Source organism: Equus caballus, chromosome 7 (assembly GCF_041296265.1).
Source record: "Equus caballus isolate H_3958 breed thoroughbred chromosome 7, TB-T2T, whole genome shotgun sequence".
Taxonomy (NCBI): Eukaryota; Metazoa; Chordata; class Mammalia; order Perissodactyla; family Equidae; genus Equus; species Equus caballus.
In genome coordinates this window covers 81999601-82018528 of record NC_091690.1, presented here as the reverse complement: position 1 = coordinate 82018528, position 18928 = coordinate 81999601, and the positions used below count along the sequence as shown (strand labels likewise).

General features: G+C 53.0%; 1 protein-coding gene across 8 annotated transcripts in view; it reads right to left on the bottom strand.

The window, feature by feature from the left end:
- AMPD3 (adenosine monophosphate deaminase 3) overlaps positions 1 to 18928 on the bottom strand; it is a 45346-nt gene that overhangs the window by 10704 nt on the left and 15714 nt on the right. For all 8 annotated transcript variants that reach the window (XM_005612169.4, XM_005612167.4, XM_023646036.2 and 5 more), the window contains exons 3-9: positions 15016 to 15220; positions 11619 to 11781; positions 8961 to 9180; positions 6913 to 7042; positions 2854 to 3048; positions 962 to 1093; positions 340 to 503 (exon numbers count right to left, since the gene is read on the bottom strand). In XM_005612169.4, coding sequence (XP_005612226.1) covers positions 340 to 503; positions 962 to 1093; positions 2854 to 3048; positions 6913 to 7042; positions 8961 to 9180; positions 11619 to 11781; positions 15016 to 15220 — 1209 coding nt within the window. The remainder of the gene's footprint in view (positions 1 to 339; positions 504 to 961; positions 1094 to 2853; positions 3049 to 6912; positions 7043 to 8960; positions 9181 to 11618; positions 11782 to 15015; positions 15221 to 18928) is intronic.

Below are 18928 nucleotides of genomic sequence, written 5' to 3'. Positions count from 1 at the left end.
ATATCCAGGGAGAGGACCAGCAATGTAGACCACCACCAGGTCACTCATACCCCAGGGCTCACCCAAAAGGATAATTCATCTTCAAACCCCAGTGAGAAGAAGATGGGCTGTGGTTCCCTCCAGGCCTTTGTACACATATGTTCTTCAAAAAACAAGAGACTAAGTGTCATGAGGCCAGCTTTGCCAATCACCCCTCCCTGTAGGAAAATCCCTGGGGAGGAGAGGCCTAAGCTGACACTGGACCAGGCCCCACCCCTAAATAGTGCAGACTCAGCAGCCCATGCAGGACAGGCTGGCATCCCCAGAGGGCACGGGCAGACAGCAGGCCACCCCACTTACTAGATCCGGGGCACCTGGATGATCCAGCGCATGTTGGGTGAGTAGACCTTGTGCTGGATGAACCAGCGGGCCAGGCTGAGCCACTCCTCGGCACTGCGGCCATAGATGGAGAGTCGCGGCTCTGAGTACTGGTACTTGCTCTCCTCTAGCTCCCGGGCCACTTCCTGGAAGCAAGAAGAGCCAGGTCAGCCCAAAAGCGCCCCAGCTGCTGGATCCTGCAGCTCCCTCAGCCACCTGCCCCAGGGCTGAGAAGGCCTGATCTACACCCCCTTGCTGTCCTGTAAACACTCACTCTGCCTCAGCGGCGGCTCCTTCCTGGAGAGGAAGGCCTGGGGTCTGACAGTCACAGGCATAACCAGGCCAGGCAGCAGAAGCATCTCCAAATGGAGCTAACCTGCAACCAGCCAAGTTCAGGCCACAAACAGGGCAGCAAGCCTGGACGCTGTGACCGCTGCCAGGATAGACAGCCTCCCCCACCTCTGGGCCTTGCCTGAGCTGGATGATGGATGCACGGGGATTCAGGGAGGGAAAGGAGGGAGGGGGTCGTGCTGGGCCCCCACTTTTGAAGGCGGATGCTGCCAGGTATCTGAGGAGAGCTTGGAGAGGTCAAGAGCTCACTCACCTTGACCATCCGAGCAAGGTACTCGCCTCCCAGGTAGTTTTCAGTTTTCAAATACAGGTCACGCAGCTCACTGGCCCCCACAGGGTTGTATTTGGAGTTGAACTTGTCAAAGCGATGGAATGTCTGCCGGCCCTGGAGAGAGGAGACCACCAATGAGATCACCACATTGTTCTACAGCCCCCACACACATGCCCCTCTCCAGGCCTTTTCAAGGTGGCCTTACGTGCGGCCACACGGAAGGATGTCTTCCATGTCAGTTCTTACACGAAATCTTGGAAAGTCCTGGGGCCAGGACCATGTGTCCTCACTTGGTCAGCCTTGGGGTCCTTCTGCGAGGCCCTCTGTGAAGGGGCCTCATGCTCCCAGGTATCATGGCTAGGAGCATGGCTGGCTGAGTGAGCAGAGAATACTAACCTATCAAACAATCGATAATAAAGTATGTCCTAGTGCTGCTTAGGGCCAGTCCTCGTGGACTAGTAGTTAAGATTTGGCACTTTCAGCACTGCGGCCTGGGTTCGTTTCCCAGTCAGGGAACCACACCACCCATCTGGCAGTTGTCATACTCTGGTGGCTGTGTGTTGCTGTGATGCTGAAAGCTGTGCCATGGGTATGTCAAATACCAGCAGGGTCACCCATGGTGGACAGGTGTCAGCGGAGCTTCCAGACTAGACAGACTAGGAAGAAGGACCTGGCCACCACTTCCCAAAAACTTAGCCATGAAAACTCTATGATACAGCGCTGGAAGGTGACAGGACAGCACAAGAAGACCGGGCAGGGTTCCGCTCTGCAGTACACAGGGTCACTAGGAGTCTGAAGTAACTCAATGGCAGTAACAACAACAAATTACTGCTTAGACATCATAACGCACTTTCTCCACATTATCTCATTCAGTGTTTTGTTTGTTTTTAACTGAGATTTTTTTTTTATTGTGGTAAAATATACATAACACAAAATTAACCACCTTAACCATTTTAAGTGTACAGTTCAGTGGTGTTAAATACATTCATTATGCTGTGCAACCATCACCACCATCCACCTCAATCCTTTCCATCTTGAAAATGGCAACTCCATACCCATTAAACGGTCACTGCCCTCCCCCAGCCCCTGGTAGCCTCCATTCTCCTTTCGGTCTCTGTGAAGTTGCCTAGTCTAGGTACCTCATACAAGCGGAATCATCCAGTATTTGTCCTTTTGTGTCTGGCTTCTTCGACTTAGCATACTGTTTTCAAGGTTCATCCATGTTGTAGCAGGTATCACTACTTTATTCCTTCTTCTAAGGCTGAATAATATTCCAATGTATGGACACCCACAGTTTGTGTATCCAGTCACCCACTGATGGACACTTGGGTTGCTTCCACCTTTCAGCCATTGTAAATAATGCTGCTAGAAGCATTGACATGTAGGTATCTGTTTTAGTCCCTGCTTTCAATTCTTCAGGGCATCAGGTGTATACCCAAAAGTAGAATTGTTGGAACATATGGTAATTCTGTGTTTCACTTTTTGAGGAAACTCCATATGTTTTCTATAGCAGCTGCACCATCACTTAGTATTTTAATAACTTTGCCACATCAATAAGGCACGTGGCATTCACCATTTTATAAGCAAGGAAATAAAAGCTTAAGTGAGTTGCTTAAGGGCATACAACTCCTAAGTGGCAGAAGTGGAATTAGAACTGGGACCTGTCAGACTCCAAGTTATGCATCTTTTCCCCCGTCCTATGGCTGCTCCAGCTCTGTGACTCTCTGAGACCAAATTCCCTCTCACAGTCTCTGTGACGAGAAGAGACAGAGCTGCCTACACAGCCTCCTCTCTGCAAGCACAGCCACGGCTGCTTCCCAGGGCGCTGAGTCCCCGCCGGGACTGCTCGAGGCCCTGGGCAGAAGCTCACTCACCGCGTGGACGTCCAGCGAGTCCACAGTGAGGTAGTACGGGTCCATGTGTAGGCTGTCGAACACCTGCCTCAGGGTGATCTTCCGGCCCCGCTTCTCGGCCACAATCCTGTCAGGCTCTGTCTGGTACGTGTGCTTGATGAAGCGCAGCAAGTGCTTCTGGTTCATGCAGGCAGCCACGTGGATGTGCGTGTCCACCTGTAACACAGTGTCCCTCAGCCCAGGAGCCAGGCCGCCTCCCCCGGCAACAAGAGTTAGGACACCCAACCTCAATGAGGAGCGCAGAGCCCCAGCACCTCACGGCCACGGAGCCAGCACCAACCAATGCCTGGATCCCCCTCCACATTTCTGCTCTAGACTTTGGAACTGGTCTTCCTCCCTCTAACCTTGCTGCCCAATCCACCTCCTTACAGCATCAAGAGACCTTTTCAAAGCGTAGAATGGATTCAGCCACTCCCCTGTTAACAAAGCATCCATGGCCCCCAAGTCTTCATGATAAAGCCCAAGCCCCCAGCTGGGGATTCAAGGCTTACTTCAAACCCTGACTCTCACCTTGCCACTGCCCTGCTCTACGTTCCAGCCACCAACCACTTATAGGTGCCCGAGGCACCATGCTATTCCACACTGTGTCACTTGGCCCATGCATTTCCTCACCCTGGCATGCCTTCCTTCCTCCTCACCAGTCTCATCCACCTGGAAATGTCCTACGACTTCCTCCGCTTAGAAGCCAATCCTTACACCCCAAGCACAATGGAGCAGTTTTTCCCTTGCCCAACTGGGAACCTAGCACAGACACTCCCATTACTGTACATGTCCTCCTGATCCACTCTAATAATTTTCTGCTACACTGTCATTAGACTGGGAGCTCAGTCCTCAAAGACAGGGACCACAGCTGATGCACCTAAGTCTCCAGCACCCATGCCACAGCCTGGTATGACGTGTCAGTTGAATCAATGGATGAACGGATGAACAAATGAGCAGGTGTGGTAGGTTCCAACAGTTTCAGTAATATCCACATCCTCATCTAACCCTGAGGGCCCACCAAATGCCCCGTGAAATCCCACTCTTGCCATTGACCTGTCTTGGAATCCCCAGAACCTTCCTTTTAGCCACCAGTCCTAAAGAAATGGAGCCCTGGGTAAGCTGAGGGATGGCCTGAAGTGGGCATCCTGACTCCCCTTCCATGAGCCCAAGGGACCTACAGGAGGTCCCCAGGGAGGGTGGCAGCAGCCTCACAGGCCAGACTGCACTCTGCCGTTACTGCTGTGGCCAGTAGGGCACTCTGCCAGGGCTGGGGTGAGGAGGTGCCTGACCTCCGGCCAGGGAATGCTGTCCACAGCTGGCCAGGCATCTCCAGGTCATGCCAGACCAGACATTTGATCTACATTAGACCAGCCAGCCCATGTCGTTGACCACAACACTCACTCATCAGGGCCATTAATCCTGCCAATCCCACCAGAAAAACAGACCGCTAGACATCAGAGAAATGAAACAATTCAAAGGACCAAAAGCTAAAACATCACCCAAAGCACAGTGAAAAGACTCAGGTACCTCAGGGACAGGCTGGTCTCATGTGGGACACACAGAGAAGGTCAGCCAGCTTAGCTCTGCCGGACACAGCTGGGCTCAACCACCTCAGCATGACTTAGCACATTCTGGGCTTTCTGGTTGTGTCCTCCAGCATACCAATGACACACCAAAGGGGGTGCAGCCTGTCCTGACCCCCATGAGTCACAAGATGAGGGAGCAAAACAACTGGACAATCCAGGAGGCATCTGATCCAAACTTCAGAATCTCCAAGGTGATTATTTTAGGAACAAGTGAAAGAGCCTGGCATTGGATACCAGTGTTTTCAACTCACCAGAAGATCCGAGCACACTTCTCACTCTCACCTAAGACGCAATTCTAAACAAACAGCAGTTTCCAAATAAGGCTGGCCAACACCTGGCCCCTAAGCCACCGCTGACCATGTCCATACCCAGGGCAGACATCAATAATCGATTACAGCACTCATTTCACTAAGCTTTGAGAGAAGCCTCAGGTAGCCGCTCCTAAGTGGTCAAGTTTGGCACTGAAGATGAAACCTATTTGTTATCCCTGACACAACATTTAAACCAAAGTAGATAAAGCTTAACCCTACCCATCCCAAGCAGCAAACAGAAAACAAGTGTTTCAGTTACACAGTCCTGCTGGTTAGGTCCCATGGTGTCATAACCCACGACCTGCTGTGAAGCTGCAGGTGCTTTCACAAATGCCACCCACACAGACCCATGGCCAGGCACAGCTCCTGCCTCAGAGCAGGCCCTGCTTGGCCCAGGAACCGTCACTGGGGCCCCGCCTCAGGAGCAAACAGTGTCAGAGCCAGTGCAGTCAACAAGGACCCCTCGGCCCCAGGCAGCAAGAAGCAGTCAGGCCCAGAGCATTAACGTACGCAGAGGCCAGGGCTGTGCTGGGCTAGGCAAGGAGTTTCTTTGGAAGCCCATCTAGGCACTTGCTGGGGATGTAGGGTGCGCTCAGGCAGGGCTGAGGGGAGCTGCCACAGTGACCGAGGCACCCACCTGTCTGAACACCCAAGGCTCACACAGAAGGAACACATGGTACTTGAAGGTGAAAATACCAGATAGGCAGTGTCTAAAACACATCCTTTCACCCCTGTCTAGCAATCCCCAAGACACTTCCTCAAGTCTCACAGCCCAGGAGCAGGAGCCAAACTTTCACTCTTAAGGGTCTTGATCCCACCAGGTGGGAATCCATGTCTGACCTCATGACACTTAAAAGAGGTGATCCTGGCATCTCCCTGGAGGGGGCCTCCCTTCGAGCATTGCTGAGTGCTCCCAGCAGGAGGACAGGGAGGCCTGAGCTGGGCTTCCCTGGAGAAGACACATCCTCCCCTGTTCTACGCTCCCTTATCAAAGCTGACCCCAGGGAGGGGCAGTCCTCAAGTTCTGAGACAGAGGCCCCTCTGAAGATGAGGACCCCACCGTGACTCAGTTCAGGTTTGGCCATCCCTCCTCCGGGCACAGCCTAGTCCCCACCCTTCCCCCACGAGCTTCCCTCCCAGCTCACTACCATACCCCGGCCCGCCTCTCCACTTCCTCTGAGAAACCCCCGGGCCCCAGCATGATCCAGAACCTCACCTACTCTGCAGCCTCACCCTCCCCACAGCCCACACTGCCCTCTCCCCAAGCCCTGAGCTCCAGCCACACTGCACTGCTGGCAGTTATGTCAGAGCACTGCTCAGTCTCTCTCCTGTCACACACTCTCTCTCCCGTGGTATTTGCATATGCTGTTCCTCTGCCTGGAATGCCGTCACTTCCACTCCCCTACCCCACCCTCTGCCTGGCTAACTCCTACTCTCGCTTTAAGTCAGCTCAGTTCTGGCCTCTTCCTGAAAGCCACCTCTGTCACAACACATCACTCTAATAGTAATATGCTGGGAACTCCTTGTGGACAGGAAGTGACTCTTGTTCAACGCCAAATGCCACATGCTTAGCACTGATCCCATGCCTCACGATATGTTAGTGAAATGGAAAAAAATGTAAAAGCTGGAGGCCATGATCACTTAACACCCACATCTGCCCCAGGAGCAGCCCCTGCAGGCTGCGGGCCCCTGAGCCCAGGCCATGGCTGCTCGTCCGCGCCGGACCCACAAGGAGGCAAGACCACAGACTCCCAAGTCCAAAGACTTCTTAACAACTTTGTCTCTCCATGATGAATTTAATACATCCTCTACCTTAAAAGCAGCCTGGCCTCAACTCTTACGACCAGTTAACGGTCATGCCTTATTTTCTGAGGAAGAGGGCACATTCCAACAGAAACGCAACATGGACAAAGGTTTCCACCTAGAGCCATACCAGTCACTCCAGGCACCATCTGACGCACAGCCTGACACAGGGAAGGCAACTCGCCGGGCTTCCTTCTGCACATACACAACCTACTCCTCTGGCCAAGGAAGGCCGCATGGGGGACTAGCCCCAGACTGGCTCAGGGCAGCCCAGTGGGTTGGGAATGGAACTGGGGGTGGGGGTGGGGCTGGCTCTGAACACCGGTCCGCTAACGCACCTTTCTCACGTTATAGAAGTCTCGGTGGGGGTTGCTCTTCAACTCTTTGAACTCGGACATTTCATTTAACATCTCGTGAAGGCTGAACTTGGATTCCAGAAAGTTCAGTCGCCGGTGACAATACGTCTTCCTGCAGGTTGGGAAGGGGGAGAAACCACAGTTAAAGAGAAATCACATCAAGCTCTCCAGTTTGGAGACCTCCAGTGTCTGCGGGGACCGACTCTCGAGTGGACGGTCAGGGTAGGGCAGGGAGGGCTGAGGAGGTCCCAGCTTTCTATACACCCCGTTGAACTGTGTAACCATGTCCACGTGCCCTATGAAACGGTGGAGAGTCAAGACATGGGGCAGCAGAGTGCTGACTTTGCAACCTCAGAAGGTTCTTTGACTTCTGGCTTCATGTGCTTAGGCAATTGACCTGAGCCTCTGTTTGCCATAAACAAAGATGGCGATAGTAATGCCCAAGGTTGAAGTAAGGGTTAAACTGGCTTATGCCAGAGGTGAAGGACCTACCTCTGCGTATAGTGGACACTCAATAAAAGTCTCCCTCCTCCATCCCGTCCTTCTTTCTATCCTCCCATCTATCCTCAGCCACCTTTGATTCCTTGAAAGGAGTCTAACTTCTGCCCAGATGATCGGCAGTACTACCAAACTATAAGGTGTGACCTGCCCAGCTTGGTGTGCAGAGGAACCACCCTCTGACCAAGTGACATACCCCAAACCCCAAGACCCAAGGACCTCCCAACTCTGAGATTTCAGGACAAAAGGAGGATGTTTTGCACTGTGGGCAGATTCAAAATGCAGGGGTGTTTGTCACTAGGACAGAAATCTCTACAAGGACTGATGCCCCCCCAGCCGGCAAAGGCTGTTGGAGGCGGGAGTGCTCACTGCTCTCCACCAACCGCCAGCCACACCCAGCCCAGGTGCCTGGCCACGCGCCTGTGTCCACAGCCACACGGAACCTTCAACCGCAGTGCATGCTACCCTACTTCCTTGGGCCCCCACACAAACAGCAGCTCCCTTGGCATCCAATCCCTCTGACTTTCCTATGGAGCGGCTGCCGCCCCTGGAACAGCACCATCACCTGTCTGCTGAGAGAAGCCCCAGAGCGGAGCACAGGAGTCTCAGAGACTCACTCTCCTCGACAGCCTCTGGGACAAGACAGTCACTGCTCACACCCCCTCTTTCCCTCCCTCCCAAGGCTTCCCCTTGCAGCTCCTCCTCACATTGACTGTAGTGAGCCTCCCGGAACTGCCCTGTCCCCTCCTAGGTCTCAGCTCTGCCCTCGGAACAGCGAGGACCAAGACCCATGCTGCCCATCCCCCTGGCACCCACTCTCCTCCCTTGGAGACTGCCATCGCACCCATTCTCGGCAAAACCCAAAAGACAGGGCAAGAGAGAAGTTCCTGAGCCATGACCTCCCCCCTCCCCCTCCCCTAGACTCCCAGTCCTGCCTGGGCACTCCCAGCACAGCCACTTGGAGGCTCAGGGTCCTGGCATCCTGAACCCCCATCACAGATGAGCTTAAGTGCCCCCCAAGAAGTGAGAGGCCAAATTCAGGAGGAAGACTGCCTACCTCGTTGGTTCAAGCCAAGCCCACGAGCATCAGGGGCGTCATGGAACGAAGCTCCCAGACCCCCTGCACTCTCCCCTCCAGAAACACAGAAAACCCAACATCTGAAGAACAGCCTTCATCACTCCTCCACCATCTACAATAATGCCCCAGGCTGGCAACTCTCTGCAAGGCTGCCGTCCTGCCTGGGGACAGGAGTGACAGCCATTTTACAGCGCCCCAGTGGCCACCACCAAACAGAAGCTCCACATTACACATGCAGAAGGGACAGGAAGCACCACCTCTAGGAACATGCCAGCCTATGATGGAAAATTGTTGCACTGGGAAAAGGGGAAGCCACGCTTTTTCTAGGATGGTTTAAACTTGGGAAAGCCCAGAGCAAAGGGGTGACCTGGCCGGCCTTTCCCAGCTTCCTCCTATCCATGCACCCACCCAGCACTCATGCAAAAAGAGGCGGACTCAGGGAATGCTGGCTTACGTGGGGCCATCAGTGATGAGAGCCAGGATGTGGCTCATGTCCACCGTATAGGTCACCAGGTCAGGGTAGGGCAGGCTGTGGGGCTCCTGGCACTCCAGCATCTTCTGGTTATCATACACGAAGAGGATGCCCCCCTGCATGCGGACCAGGTAGCCCAGGTTGGGGGGAGCATCATCCAGGCGGTACGGGTCTTCCGGGGGCTCTGGAGGAGGGTGGAAGTCTGCAAAACAGGATTGAGTGACAGCAAAGAACCCTTCACCTTGTGAGCTTGCGTGGACTCAAAAGTCACATTCTCTGTGAGGCCTGCCCTGGTCATTCTGTCTAAAACCCAACCGCCCCCCAGCCCCCACCAGCCCCGACATCTCACACCCTCCTCCCTGCTTCCTTTTGTCTCCTTAGCACTTACTGCTATGTAAAATAATTTCCCCTATTGATCTTGGGACACGTATGTCTGTCTGTTCGTCGCTGCAGCCACACTTCCTAGAACAGTCCTGGCACACGGCTGGTACTTCACTACATTTTGTTTTTTAAAGATTTTATTTTTCTTTTTTCTCCCCAAAGCCCCCTGGTACATAGTTGTATATTCTTCGTTGTGGGTCCTTCTAGTTGTGGCATGTGGGACGCTGCCTCAGCGTGGTTTGATGAGCAGTGCCATGTCCGCGCCCAGGATGCGAACCAACGAAACACTGGGCCGCCTGCAGCGGAGCGCGCGAACTTAACCACTCAACCACGGGGCCAGCCCCCTTCACTACATTTTTTTAATTTAACTGAAATGAGCTTCAGCCTCCTGGGCCCTTCAGGGACGCCAGGCATATCAAAGAGGGCAGCTGAGTCTTCTCCTAATGAGAGAATAGACAGTACCTGGGGCTGCCCAGAGGGAATAATTGTCCCTGTCCTCCCACAGCTTCTGGAGCCCAGGACAGCGAAGCGGCTAGATGAAGAAGCCAGCCCCCGAATCACACCCTGCAGTGAGCAGAGAATAGGGAGCTGGTCTCCCACCCATCAGGGAATGCCAACGACAGAGCTGTCTGTCCCCATGGCTGCAGGCTGAGTTAGGCCACGGGAGGAGAAAACATCTCTTGCCTGTTTCCCAGCTGTGAGATCTTGAGCAAACCACTTTACCTCTCCGATTCTGGCTGCTCATCTGAGGACAACACCCGCCGCCTTAAGGGGCTGTTGTGAGGGCTGCAATATTGGGTACAGGAAAACGCTTTGTAAACAGTAATGCCTGACACATAATTATAGGGCACTATTCTCACTACTCTCATAATGACTTTTCCTGACTCTCCATAAGCTCTGTCTCTGGACAAGGAATAGGTTATTGCTAAATAGCAGAACCGGGGGCTTCAATTCTGAACACCAGCCAACCACACATAGGGTCGAGCTGCCCAGCAGCCTGCCCAGCAGCCAGCCCAGGCAGGAGGAGACCCTGGCATCCTCATCAAAGGATGCAACTAAGGCGGGGTGACCCACCTGGGCGCCCCCATCAGTGCTCGGAACAGGCCCCCCCTGGAGCAGATGTGAGGCGTCACAGGGGCCAAGGCAGAGCAGGGCTGGGGACTGATGTCCTCCCGACAGGCAGAGCCCAGGCCAGCTCAGGAGTCCCTGAAGTGTGCCAGTGGCCTGTGGCATGCAGGCAGTACAAGACCTGGGTGAAGCCACGGCCTCCACCTCACCACACTTGGCCTAGGACCCCTGGGTACTCTGTTTTGCACAAAGTACACATTTGGTCGTTCCTGTCTGTCTTTGCCAAAATGGGGTGGGTGGGATTAACTTCCCTCACACAGACAGGGAAACGGGCCCAGAAAGGCTGCGATTTGCCCAGTGCCCCAGGTGGCAACAGATGCTCAAAGTCCAGGTCTCAGAGCTTCAAGGAAGCCAGAGACAGGAGCCATGTTGGCACCAACTACACCCAGGGGGCAGCCAGGGTCCTGGGCACTGGCACAGAATACCAGGCCCTCATCTGATCCCCCACCACCAACTTTCAAGATCAAGGTTTCCTGTTGTCTTCATTCATATCACTTACAGCATCTACTGCTGCTGGGTCCTTCGCAGGCCAAACAGGCTCCCCCAAAAACCATCCTGCCCTCTCTGATCTCCCCTCACCCCAACTCCACAGCATAAACGTAGCTGCCGTGTACTGAGCACATGAGGTGCCAGCACTGCACTAAGTCCCTCACATGCATTCTCCCATTTACTCCTCACAACAGGCCCAGGGGAGAGATACTATTAGTATTCCCATTTTACAGACTGAGAAACTGAGGTTTGGAGAAATGCCCAAGAAAAATGGCAGAGCTTAGATCAGAATGCAGACATGTTTGATTCCAGAACCTGCTTTTGATTCGACGTTTATTGTCTGATCGTGTTGCTTTAAGGATCCAGCATGGGACTGACCAATTCCCTAGGGAACTCCCAAGATCAGGGCCTCTCCTTCATCTCTCTCGCTTAGCTTCTACAGCTCAGCTCTCCCCAAGGCAAGGCCCACAGTGCCTCAAATCAATCCGTGGGGAAGCCAGCAAACATCAGTGTAGGAGAAGCCAGTACGAGGGCTCTGCCCTTAAAACATCCTCTGGGGGAAATACATCCAGTCAGCAAAAAGTGCTGAACAGCTCGGGGCCGTGCCCCACTCGGGACCCCACCGCGGCCACAGCACCATACCTGGGAGGCCCTCTTCCAGAGGGGTGGTGTCTGCCCACGGCTGACCCAGGTACCGGGCAGTGGTCCGTGGGAAGCGGTGATAGGCGAGCCGGGCATACTTCTCGCGGATCATCAGGGCCTTGGCCAGGCTCTTGGCGGCCTGCTCATAGTCCTCCACTGTGATCTGAAGAAGGGAGTGCGCAGAAAAGCGTTCACACAGCAGGCCTGGGACCCCGTCCTTAGCAAGATCTGCTGCAACGCTGGCCCTTGGCTGGCAGCTGGAAACTTGCGGGTTTTTTCAGGAGCATTCCCACCATCCCCTGACTAATCAGAGTCACTCGCTGGGCCTAACCTGTTCGTACAAACCCTATGGTTTATGCTGAACACCTGATTCCTTCTGAGAGTCTGGGATTTGGGGATGTGCTCTGCAGAGGTGGGACCAGCCCCAGTAAAAACCTTGGATGCTGAGTCTCTAGTGAGCTCCATGGTAGATGGCACTTGACACACGTTGTCACAATTCGATGCTGAAGGAATTAGGTGTGTTCTGGACTCCACTGGGCAAGGGCCCTGTGAAGCTCACGGCTGGCCCCCTGCAGACCCCGCCCCACGTACCCTTCCCTGTGCTGGCTTTGCTCTGCATCCTTTCACTGTAATAAATTCTAGTCATGAGTACAGCCATGTGCTGAGTCCTAGGAGTCCTCCTAGCAAATCACTGAACCCCAGGGGTGGCCTTGGGGACCCCGCGACACCGGAGACTTAACGGCTGCAGGGAGAGAGGACGGTACTCAGCCTGCACACCCTAAGGCCAGCCTCGAGTGCTGCCGACCAAACCACAAACCTGCTGTTGCACCCGGCACACGGAGGCAAAGCCTTGACCACAACCCTAACGAGGGTGAGGACCATCATTTTCAGCTGAGAAAATACAAGGGTCCTTCGGAGGTAAAAATAAAAGCTTCCGCATGCTCGGTTTGCTGTTTTGCCAACCCCAGGCTTCCGATCCATCTGGTATCACCCCAATTCACGCAATCAAAAACCACTTATTGACAAGTGTCACGCGCCAGACCCTTGCTGTAGATTTCATTCCAGTCCTCGCTGCAACCCATCTTACAAATGGGGAAACCGAGACCAGGGAGGATAAATCACTCGCCGGGAAGTTACCAAGTCAAACTTCAGACCCTGAACTGATCGATTCCCAAAGCCTCAGGATGTTCTGCTTTCCCAGCGCTGCCTCGGACTCAAAGATGAATGAGATAAATTCCCACCTTCCAGCAGCCTCGTTAATCTTTGTTGGGGAAGGATGTCTGTGGCAGAAATCCAAACGTGCCTAGGGAGGCAAGCAGCTAACCAGCAGTCATAACAGGGACACGTGACACAGCGGAGGGAGGTACAAGATGCTGGGAGGGCTGGGGCCTGGAAGTGTCCTTCTCTGCTTTAATTAAACAATCATGTTTTGTTTTGACATATTTTAAACAAACAGACAAGCACTGAAGAGAATATGACAGACACCCATGAATCTACCTTCCAGGGCTAAGAATTTCAATATTTTTCATCATTGTTTCAGATCTCTTATATGCTTAAAAAAATAAACCATCACAGATCCAGCTAAAACTCTTCCCTCCCCCCTCCTCCACGCGACTCCATCCTCAGAGGAAGAGAGCTGGTCTATATCGTTCCCACGCATGCTTTTATACGTTTACTAAATATTACTCTTTGCTTTTGGGTAAGGAAGTAGCTTCTCTTTCCTGATTCCAAGCGTCCCCCGTGAGGGTGTGTTAATTCCATTTTGCACCTTCCGCTGGATGGCTTCTGAGAGCAGCAGGAGTCGGGAGCAGATGCAAACACCCTGCCCACGACAAAGCCAAACACTGTGTGCAGAACTGACTGACTCAGCATGGCGAGGGCCCCAGGCCACGGCTGAAGATATCAGAGAGGGTACTTAGGATCCCAGTGAACCAGCAGCCACCAGCCAACTTGTAGGCACTGCAGGCCGCATGCCCGGTAGCAGACCACTAGGGGCCAAGGTAACCTGTAAGGTCCTCCTGCATCTCATGGACTTGGAGCTCTCTGCGGACCAGTTGGCCAGTTCAGGGGCTCTGGGTCCTACTACATGCCAGCCTGGAGACTGACTGAAAGGAGCTAGTTAATGCACCAGGCCGAGGTCCTCCAGTTCAGCTGGCTGTCAGCCCACCTCTACTCTCCCTTCCTACCGGCTAGGTGGACACCAAGGCTCCTGGTCAGGATGCTGCATCTTCATACAAGGCCTGCATTGTTTCCAATCCAACCAAAACTCCCATCCCTAGGAACTTAAATAAAATAAAGTACGGTACATCCACATGGCAGAATACCACCCACTTGTAAAAAATAACAATGAAGTTCTTTACATATTGATATGGCATTATCTCCAAGATACACGGTTAAGTGAAAAAAACTGGGCTCAGTATAATGTGTGTAGTAAATTTTCATTTGTGTACAAATAAATAAATTATGTGTGCATAACTAATTTTAAGTACATAGGCCATCTATGTGAGAACACACAAGAAACTGAAGCCAAGGGTTGCCTCTGAGGAGGGGAATTGGGTGGCTGGAGGACTGACATAATTTTTGTACCTTTTAAATTGTATACCGTATACAAGGGTTCTCTACTGCACAGAATTTTTTTAAAACTAGGAGAAAATTTATAGGGAGAGTAGTAAACCACTTTTCTTTCTCAGATCTACTATATATTCCAAAACTACTGTTAAGAAGAAGAGAGAATAACAAGGCCAACTGAGGCGTGGGCAGTTGAGGGCCAGGGAGATCGAACCAGACTTCACGTCGGCACCATGGGATACTTCTCTTCAAGAAATAAGCAATAAAAATGCATCATCCACCAGGGCAAATTAGCACATTTTCAGTGACTGAGTGAACTGACTTGGTGTAAACCAAGCTTGTTCACTTTCTCATCAAGGCCCTCTCTTCCAGGTTGGGAGGGTCCAGCCTGCATTTAAGGATGCTAAGTCTAAGCACTTAGGAAGAGCTGAGTCAGCAATAACTGATTTCCCACAAATCAGTCAACACCAGGATTTGGCGGGAGCTGGCACTTCCTCAATGGGCTACAGGGACAGACAGCAGCATTTGGGCCCAGAGAACATACGGAACGTACAGGCCGCAGCCACAGTGTGCCAGCCTGAAGCCCTAGGTCCTCCTCACAGGGATGAGCAGTGCCCTAGACACACCCACGCTCCACAACCTTGCCTAGGACCCTCCTTCTCTTCAGACTCCTGTGCCTCCTGCCCGCCACCTCCCAGATGCTCACAAACCAGGCCAGGTTTCAGGGCTGAGCGTGACCCCAGTGGCCCAAGGGCCCCAGCCTCTGCACAAAGCACAGACATCCCAGCCCCAGGAGCCCACGGAGAGCAGGGCGGGAGAGGCTCCTTACCCCGGCACAGTAATCTCCGCTGATGGTGACCCGCTGGAACTCAGGCATGGCATAGGGCGCTGGCATGAGCTGGGACGTGGCCCCAGGGAGCACAGGGGTTGTGGGAGATATGGCCGGACTGATTGTCGGGAGCCCCTTCCAATCTTGCGGCGTCGGTATTTGCAGAGACAGGGACTGGGACCGAATCATCTTGAAACTTTTCTTTCTAAAAGCCAAGGACAAGGAAAAGTGGGAGACATCAGCAGCTAATCGGGGCGAGTAGGAAAAAGTCTTTGCTATGTACATGGAAGAATTGTGCTCTGATTAATTACTGGTTCTGGCCCTACCATGAAGAAGTTTCTGATTATCTATGCCCTCCTCTTAACACAGGTCTCTGTGCATGAGGTAAAGAACAACCCTCCAGACACCCCTCCATGCGGCCACTAGGAACTGCCGTGGGCTGTGCCTGCACAGCACAGAGCACTGGAGTGGGCAAACATCCCAGAAGATAGAGGACAGACCACGCTGCGGGGCAGGGAAAGTGCGGACGACGTCAAATCAACCAGCATGCTATCTTAACCCCACTCTAAGGCCCAGCATGTGAGCAGTCTCAGGAAGGACTATGAACAGGATCACAGAGAGACAATCTCACTGTATTCTAGAGGTAGAAATTTGGGGTGTTGGAGCCAAAGCCGCAGAGAGCCACAGAGAGATCGTGACGATCAACTAGTCCCACCTCCTTTTTTCATAAAGAAGGAGTCAGGGGCTCAGAGATGGAAAAGGGCTTACACAAAGACACATGGCAAAGTGGGAGCTGGCCCTTAGCCTCCCACCTCCCTGGTACTCCCTCTACCCTGTCACCCCAGCTGCTCCTTCCTCAAGCCTTCCATGTGCCATCCTGGCTGCTGCTGCTGGGGCAGGCACAGATCTGTATCCTGTTATGGGAAAGGGCTTGATCAGCGTCAATTTCAGGTCCCTCTGGACCTGTTACCTTAGCACCAAAAGACAACTTCACTAACTCTTGGGGAGGTGCGCACAAGGTTGGGTTAAAATGCCACAGGCTCAGGCTGATCTGCAATGCTGATTTGGGAACACTCACTTTCTTCATTAAGTAAATAGTAACATTTCCAATGGCACCACCCCAAGTCCTAGAATCCCCAGGAAGGGAGTTAACCAGCAGTGAGGGGAGGCCATCCGCATTCCCCTCCCCCAAGTCTCCTTCTGCCTCCAAGGGAGCCGAGCCCAGCATCACCACCCAGAGGTGTCCAATGCCAGAAACTAGCTGACCGCCTGCCCTATCTTGTGCCAGAGGGCCCAGCAGCCTCCTGGGTACTTATCCCATCACAACCACGGCCAACAGCCAGCAGCAAAGGACTCAGTGACAATCACAACCCACCAGAGCCCAGCAGACCCCTCCTCTTCAGGGACACCTGTAAGGGGTGGAGAAATCGGTTGATCCCCAAACAGACCTATGACTCATCCGGAAGCAGTTGTGTTCCTCCTGGTTCTCGGCCAGGTCTCCTTCTCATAGACCCACTGCCGATTTTTCAGGAACCACAGTTCCCTCCCCTATCTATACACCCACCTCTTGCCATGGCTCTCTGGTCTGTCCATGACATTATCACCTGTTTGGGGACAAGGCTGTTTACACCTAGAAAATGGAGGTGGCCCCTTTTCAGGAGTCTTTGCCCTGCCCCTGGCCCTGCATAACAGAAGCATCGGGTTCAGGAAACTCAGCCTGAGCTCCAGGAGCCTCCGGCCCAGGCTTTCCCCAGCCTGCCATCCACCCATCACACGGAGTTGAGCCAAGCATCCTGCCCCAAGGAAGATGCCAGCTCTAGCCAGTCAATCATTCCTCAGAGGCAGATTCACCTTGAGCAATGAGGTTCTCACTTTGGCATCTTTTGGATGTTCATACCTAGAGGAAGAGCCATTACTTGTCACATTCTGACAGGTTCAGCCAGGTCCCATGAGACACTGGCCTCTGTGTCACTCACATACCTGCCAGGTCATTGTTTTAATCTCTGTGCCAACTTCACCCTCACATCCTCAGCCAATGCTGCCTAAGGGCCAGTCCTGCCGGGATGACATCTAAGGTGAGCAACAGGTAAGAAAGGAAAAAAACCCCACCACAATCATAAATCTGGAAGGCTGCCTAAGCCAAGAGTCCACCAGGCTTGTCCTAGGAATGTCCCTATTCTTGTGCCCCAGTGAGGAAGCCAATACCCACCAGCTAGTGCCCAGAGAATTCTCCTTGAAGACATACATTGTGGCTCCAGGCTGGTCTTCAGGTGACCTCCAGATTGTCATCTGTGGGGTGGCAGCCCAGACTTTGCAGGCACAAGGGACGGGTTTAACAACAGATGGAGTAACTCCTCAAGGCCCACTCACCGTGGGCAAGAGCTTGGAATAAGCAGTACTAACCACTGAGCTTGTATCTAAGAAATTGGAAAAGCTAAATGGAGCCCAAGAAAAGGGCCCCGTGTTCATTTTCTATGGCTGCATAACAAATTCCCACAAGCCTGACGGCTTCAAACAATACCCATGTACTGGCTCACAGTTCTGTGGGTGAGAAGTCGGCGTGGCCTTGGCTGGGCTCTATGCTTAGGGTATCAAAAGGCCAAAATCAAGATATTGGCCACACTGGGCTCTTATGTGGAAAGAATCCACTTCCAAGCTCATTCAGGTTGTCGGCAGAATTCAGTTCCCTGTGGCCATAGACCAAGGTCTCGGGTCCCTTGCTGGTTACTGGGCAGGGGTCACTCTCTGATTCTTGCACACAGCCCTACCATCTTCAAAGCCAGGCATGGCGCATGGTTCTCGTGCTCTGAATCTCTTTGACTTTCCCCTCTACTACCAGCCTGAGAAAGCTCTCTGCTTTAAGGGCTCACACGATTAGGTCAGGTCCATCCTGGTCACTTCCCTATCTTCAAGTCCACTGTGCCACATACCACAGCATAAGCTCGGGAGTGACGTCTCATCATATTCAAAGGGGCTGGAGATTAGGCAGAGGAGATATTCTAGAAATTGTCCCTTCCATAGGCCCATATCCAGTATCCATTCTATACAACTGAGGCTCAGCCAACAAAGGTGGAGAACGGCAGCTAAGTGACTCTGTGTGTGCGTGTCCACACACTCCTGTCCTTCTTTCCCTCTCAAGGCTATCTGAAGCCCCACATGTGTCATAATAATAAAAGAAGTTCTCATAAGCTTTATCTGAATTATATAACCATAGGGTGTCCTGGCTGGAACGAACTTTAAAGTCTACACACCCCAATCCTCTAAGACAGCCTTTGCTTGAATACCTCCAGTGACAAAGAGCTCACTACATTTCTGAACAAGACATCAGCATTCAATGATTTATTCAAAAAACATTTACCAAGCACCTACTCTGGGCCAGGCCAGTGCTAAGCACACAAACAAGATGAACAAAACATGATCTGTTGCCACTGCTAGAAAGCATTTCCTTATGATGGGCCAAGATCAGTCTGTCCACAGTCCCACCTGTGGCACCTCATGCTAACCCTTGGGGCACCAGAGTTAGCCAACTTGCTCTACCACTGCTGGCATGCCCCCCTCCCCCACCCACATGTCCACCTGGCGGAAACTCACTCCTGCCAAAGAGCTGGCAGCATGTGCAGCTGTGAGGACACCAGCTCCAGGCCAAGCCTGAGGGCCTGCAGGGTGGAGAGCAGCTCCATCATCCCTGAAGTGGACAGTCCTCTTGGCCACAGGGACCCTCTTGCCCGAGCAGGCCAGCAACACAGGGTAGGAACTGATCACGTGGGCTGTTGTTACAGCATCTCTCAGCACCTGTCTGGTACCTCCACCCACTCTGTGGCCCTTGGCTGCTCCTGCCATTCACTGTGTCCCCATCCTTATCCTGAGCCACTTCCGGCCCTCCTCAGCTCCCAGGCACCCCCAGAGCCTTCCC